General features: G+C 51.4%; 2 protein-coding genes across 2 annotated transcripts in view; both read right to left on the reverse strand.

Annotated features, from left to right (window-relative positions):
* ATP6V0D1 (ATPase H+ transporting V0 subunit d1) overlaps positions 1-1522 on the reverse strand; it is a 34657-nt gene extending 33135 nt beyond the window's left edge. Inside the window, exon 1 of the mRNA XM_008638744.2 lies at positions 1348-1522. Coding sequence (XP_008636966.1) covers positions 1348-1477 — 130 coding nt within the window. The 5' untranslated portion in view covers positions 1478-1522. The remainder of the gene's footprint in view (positions 1-1347) is intronic.
* Positions 1523-2638: 1116 nt separating this feature from the next.
* Positions 2639-2855, reverse strand: part of AGRP (agouti related neuropeptide) — a 2469-nt gene continuing 2252 nt past the window's right edge. The window contains exon 4 of the mRNA XM_017740809.1: positions 2639-2850. Coding sequence (XP_017596298.1) covers positions 2721-2850 — 130 coding nt within the window. The 3' untranslated portion in view covers positions 2639-2720. The remainder of the gene's footprint in view (positions 2851-2855) is intronic.

The raw sequence follows: 2855 nt of genomic DNA on the forward strand, positions 1-2855 counted from the left end.
AAAAAAAGAGAAGTGAAAAAGGAGCTTCTGTCCTAAGTAAAAACATCCTGGGAATTCTTAAGGTAGAGACTGGGGCACCACACAGCACTCTGATCCCATTCTGTTGTTATCTGTAACTTGCATCCAGGGTTCAGCTGGCCAGGGATTCATCTAAACAGTCAATTTCAATTAACCACTCAGCAATGACTGTCCAGATAAAACTGATGCTTAACCAATATTTTTAGAAGAAAGAATGATCCAATAATTATAGTTCCACTGATCAAAACAACCAACATCTCTGGATACCTGTGTTTCCAGTTTATTTCAAGACAGGTCTGGTTTTAATCTTTGTGATTTGTGATCCAGGTTCTGGACACCAAAGAGCGAAAACTGCTAAGGAGGTCACTGATCAGAGGAACAGTTTAGCACCAACTAATTAAGATGATGAGCTGACCACAGGTGATCATAGAACTGGAGAATAGTTTGGGCTGGAAGGGACCTTTAAAGGCCATGTAGTCCAACTGCCTGCAATGAGTGGGGACATCTTCAATTAGACCAGGTTGCTCAGAGCTCCATTCAACCTGGCCTTGAATGCTTTCAACAACGGGACACCCACCACCTCTCTGGGCAAGCTGTGCCAGTGCTTCACCACCCACACTGTAAAAAAAAAAAAAACCTCACAGTTCTCTAAGTTTGTACACACTGATCTAGAAAAAAGATAATGGCTGGAAATCAGAATCAGCCTCAAAAGAGATTTCAAGATCACAGGCAACATGTAATTCACTGGTGAATTTACTCAGATGTGCACTAGATTTTTTTCCACTAGTGATCCTTCAATAACAGCAGGTACTTTCCTAGGTGACCTGATCTCCTTAAAAACTAATCACGGGTATCAGGGATCTTAGATTATGCCAATAACCTTATTTCAGGCCTTTAAAAGGCCTCCTGCCCTTTAGGGAGTGAAGGCACTAACAAGTCTCAACAGCAACACCTGTCAAAACCCACCAGGCCCCCAAAACCCGCAGGGCACAGCTACACGGCCACCTCAAGAAAGCAGTGGGAGCTCAAGCTCCCTTAAACCGCTGTATCAGCTGCTGCAATCACACGGCCGGGCTGACCGGGAAACTGAGTCAGATGAGGCGGGGTGGGGGGACAGGACGGGACATGAAGTGCGTCCTCAGCCATGGGGTGAAGAGGGAACAGCGCCTAATAAACGCCGCTATCGGCTCTTTTCCCCACTACCAGGCTCCCCTCGCCTCCCCACAGCCCCTCACTATCTCCCCTCAGCCCACAGCCTGGCCATTCCCCTCAGGACGGCAGGGAGGGGGGGCCTGTTCCCGCTCGCCCCAGGCCTCCACCACCACTCACCCTCCAGGCTCTCGCACTGCACCAGGTTCACGTAGTCGCCTTGCCGGAGTACCCCCGCTTTGAAGCCGCGCACCAGCCCTTCCAGGTACCCGTTATCCACGTTAAAACAGAGCTCCGGGAAACACGACATGGCGGCGGCGACGAGACGAGAGCACTACCGCCCGCCGCCTCACGTGACTCGCGGAGGGTCACGTGGCCGCGCCCCCTTCCCGGCAGCCATTGCGGGGCGGGAACGGCCTGAGGCGGTGGCGGCCGCCATAACTCCGTGCCCGTCGAACCCCGCCTTCGGCTGCCCAGCGCCAAGCGTGAGGTTCCCCTTCACTACATCCAAACCACCATGAGTGATACAGGCAGAAGAAGAGCACAAGTAAAGCTCGCAATGTCGCCTCCTGCCGAGACACCACTCCTACTAGTCAGGGCAGGTCCTGCATAGCCGGGTAAAGGGCTATGCAGGAGCTGCTCTGTAACAAAATAAAACAATTTTTTGATGTGTAAGTGTTGCAAAATGTGGGATACGTCAAGGTTATCTTAAGGCTGGATGTTCTTTGATGTAAGACCTCTGTATACTCTCAAGCCCTATCAGGAAAAAAGGGGACGTTATCAGTGGAACAGGCAGCAGCCAGCTCCCTCATTCAAGGATATCCTGGAACAAGCTTTAAGAGTGTAGTAAGTCAAGGTGTTGATATATACCAATGTGTACATTGTTAACCTGGCGAAATACTCGAGGTCCGTGTATCCTAGAGCTGAACTATGTTCATTGTAACACTAAAAATCGCTCTACGGGTCAGAAAGACTCTGCCCAGGTGAAGACCCTTCCCCTGAGCATGAGTGGAAGTTACCTGCAGTTACATGATTTCTATGGAAATTACTAACCAATCTTAATACAGGGGCTGTGCTTGGGAAATCACTAAGCCTGAACTTCTCAGTGTAAATAATGGCAGGGAGAGTCCGGTGGGGTGTGCTGGATTTGTGGAATAGCACCGAGCACCCTGGCTGGGGCAGCTCTGAAATAAACAGTCGATGTCTCTCTGGAGCGTGTCACTGTGGGCTCGGTGCACACCAAGGAACAAACCCGATTTTGTGGGCAACAGCAGCATAGCCAAAACATCACCTGGAGCACCCCTGCTGCTGAAACACCACTTATGTAGCCAGGAAAGGCACATTTGGTTTGACATGGATGTGTCCTGGAGTGTCGGCTGTGTGGACACTGTGCCCAGGCTGTCGTCACCTTGCTGCCACCCCTCTCCTCTGAGAGCCCAGGCGGACACATCACACCATTCCCACTCCGCAGTGGCTTTTGCAAAGGGCTGGTTTATTGGAGCTGCAGAGAAGGAGGCACACACAGGGGCGAGGAGCTGGCAGCCCCATGGGTGTTAGTTCTTGCCGCAGGGGAAGTTGGTGCTGATTTTCCGGCAGTAGCAAAAGGCATTGAAGAAGCGGCAGTAGCAGGTGGCACAGGGGTCGCAGCAGGGGATCTGGTGGCCGAGGCAGGACTCCAGGAGACGGAC

This window comes from Corvus brachyrhynchos, unplaced genomic scaffold (assembly GCF_000691975.1).
Source record: "Corvus brachyrhynchos isolate BGI_N302 unplaced genomic scaffold, ASM69197v1 scaffold26, whole genome shotgun sequence".
Lineage (NCBI taxonomy): Eukaryota > Metazoa > Chordata > Aves > Passeriformes > Corvidae > Corvus > Corvus brachyrhynchos.